Consider the following 1,632-nt stretch of genomic DNA (forward strand, 5'->3'; position numbering starts at 1 on the left):
ATTTTTGCCTTTCTGCCTCAGTGTTCCCCTCTGGAGAAACAGAATAAATCTACTCTGTTCTCTCCAGGAAAGCACTTCAGATAGCCAATGGCCTGGAAGGAAAGTCTCTGTGGTTCCTTTAATTATTTCTCATCAGACTTGATTTGAAGTGCCCCCTCCCCTCCTCCTCCCAATCCCAGTCAGCTGTTGGACAAGCTCTAGTTTTCCACATCCATTTTCAGTGTGTGTCTAGAAGACTCAGAACTCCTGGAGTGGCCTGGCTGACACAGAGGAAATGGGACCACCACCATGCTCCTTTTTCTAAGGCCCAGACTTGGGTTCCAGCAGCCTAAGTCCTCATTCACTACTTTTAGCAGCTCCACCACACTCCTGTTTCATATTTTGCATCCTGTTAAGTAAAATCTTAATTTTCGTGCTCACTGCTGTCATGAACAACATTAGTTTAAATGTACATAGTATCCATTTAAATATATCCCATTGCTTTATATTTATATCTGGAAAATTATATGGTTATATTTTAGTACTAAACATAAAAGATAAAAATAATCTCAGGTTCTCTCCCTGATGTTCAGGGGAACAGACACTGCCAAAACGACAGAGAGAGGGCAGAGTAGGGCCTGAGAATGGATGTGAATGTCCAGTACAGAGGCGAAGCATTTATTTTTCAGTAGTCTTTGTGGCCTTAAGGCAAATTTACATACAGACAGGCAGGATATTAGGGGGAAATACTGTAGAGGAAAGGGCAGAAAATTGAAGCCTAGCAAACGGATTCAAATCCCAGTCCTACCACTTCCCACTGTGACCTTCGGCAAGTTGCCTCACCTTCTGGAGCACCGTAATGGAGGAAACAATATTCCCGTTGTCTACCTTTAACAGCTGTTCTCTGACGAAAGCGCTAACTTAAAGTCCTGAAAGACCTTGATTAACAGGAGTGTTAGGAGTGTTATATTACACTCCTAAAACTTCAGCGCCTTAATAATCTCTCTAGTCTCACGCTCATACCTCTCTAACCCTGCCACTGAAGGCTGCCCCAGTTGTACTCTTGGCCAAATCCAGGGCATAGCAGTGGAAGGTCCTGAATTCTAAATCCTTTAATTGAACTACCCAGAGACCTCCCCAAACCTCAGTTTTCTCATCCGTTTAACGTATAACAGGGATAAACGCAGGTAAGGGAGGGAGGAGGGAGGGGTGTGTGTGTGTGCGCGCGAGAGAGAGAGAAAGAGAGAGAAATGGCTCTGTACGCCACAACGTACAATGGTCATTCTTAGGTATCTGGAGCCGAGATGATGAAATCCAAACCCAAGCCTCTGAACCTGCCCCGAGATCGGAGGCCAGCGGTGCCACAGGGCTGCGTAGCCACAGGATGCTGACAGGAGATCCCTCTGCCTCCGCGCAGGGGAGGCTGGTCGGTGCCACCGGATTGGACTGCTGGGCGTGGGCGGAGCCTGCGGAAGCTGCGTTTCCGGCCGCCTCCGCCGCTGTTGCCAGGAGAGACAGCTTGGGGAGGCGGAAGGAGCCGGCGATTAGTCGGTCCCCAGCAGCCACCGGAGCGGTGGCGGCCATGGCGGTTTCGGAACCTGGGAGTCGGAGCTGGTCCTTCTGTCCGGAGGTGCCATCCGCCACCTTCTTCAC

The 1,632-nt window shown here is 49.1% G+C and overlaps 1 protein-coding gene across 3 annotated transcripts in view; it reads left to right on the plus strand.

The window, feature by feature from the left end:
* Positions 1 to 1,489: 1,489 nt before the first annotated feature.
* RHBDD2 (rhomboid domain containing 2) overlaps positions 1,490 to 1,632 on the plus strand; it is a 13,658-nt gene continuing 13,515 nt past the window's right edge. Inside the window, exon 1 of one of the 3 annotated variants that reach the window (XM_011371539.2) lies at positions 1,490 to 1,593. In XM_011371539.2, coding sequence (XP_011369841.1) covers positions 1,562 to 1,593 — 32 coding nt within the window. In that variant the 5' untranslated portion in view covers positions 1,490 to 1,561. Of the gene's footprint in view, positions 1,610 to 1,632 lie in introns of all 3 variants that reach the window. The other 2 variants (XM_023537512.1, XM_023537511.1) reach the window with 2 other exon arrangements.

The sequence above is a fragment of the Pteropus vampyrus genome, unplaced genomic scaffold (assembly GCF_000151845.1).
Source record: "Pteropus vampyrus isolate Shadow unplaced genomic scaffold, Pvam_2.0 Scaffold193, whole genome shotgun sequence".
NCBI classification, from domain to species: Eukaryota; Metazoa; Chordata; class Mammalia; order Chiroptera; family Pteropodidae; genus Pteropus; species Pteropus vampyrus.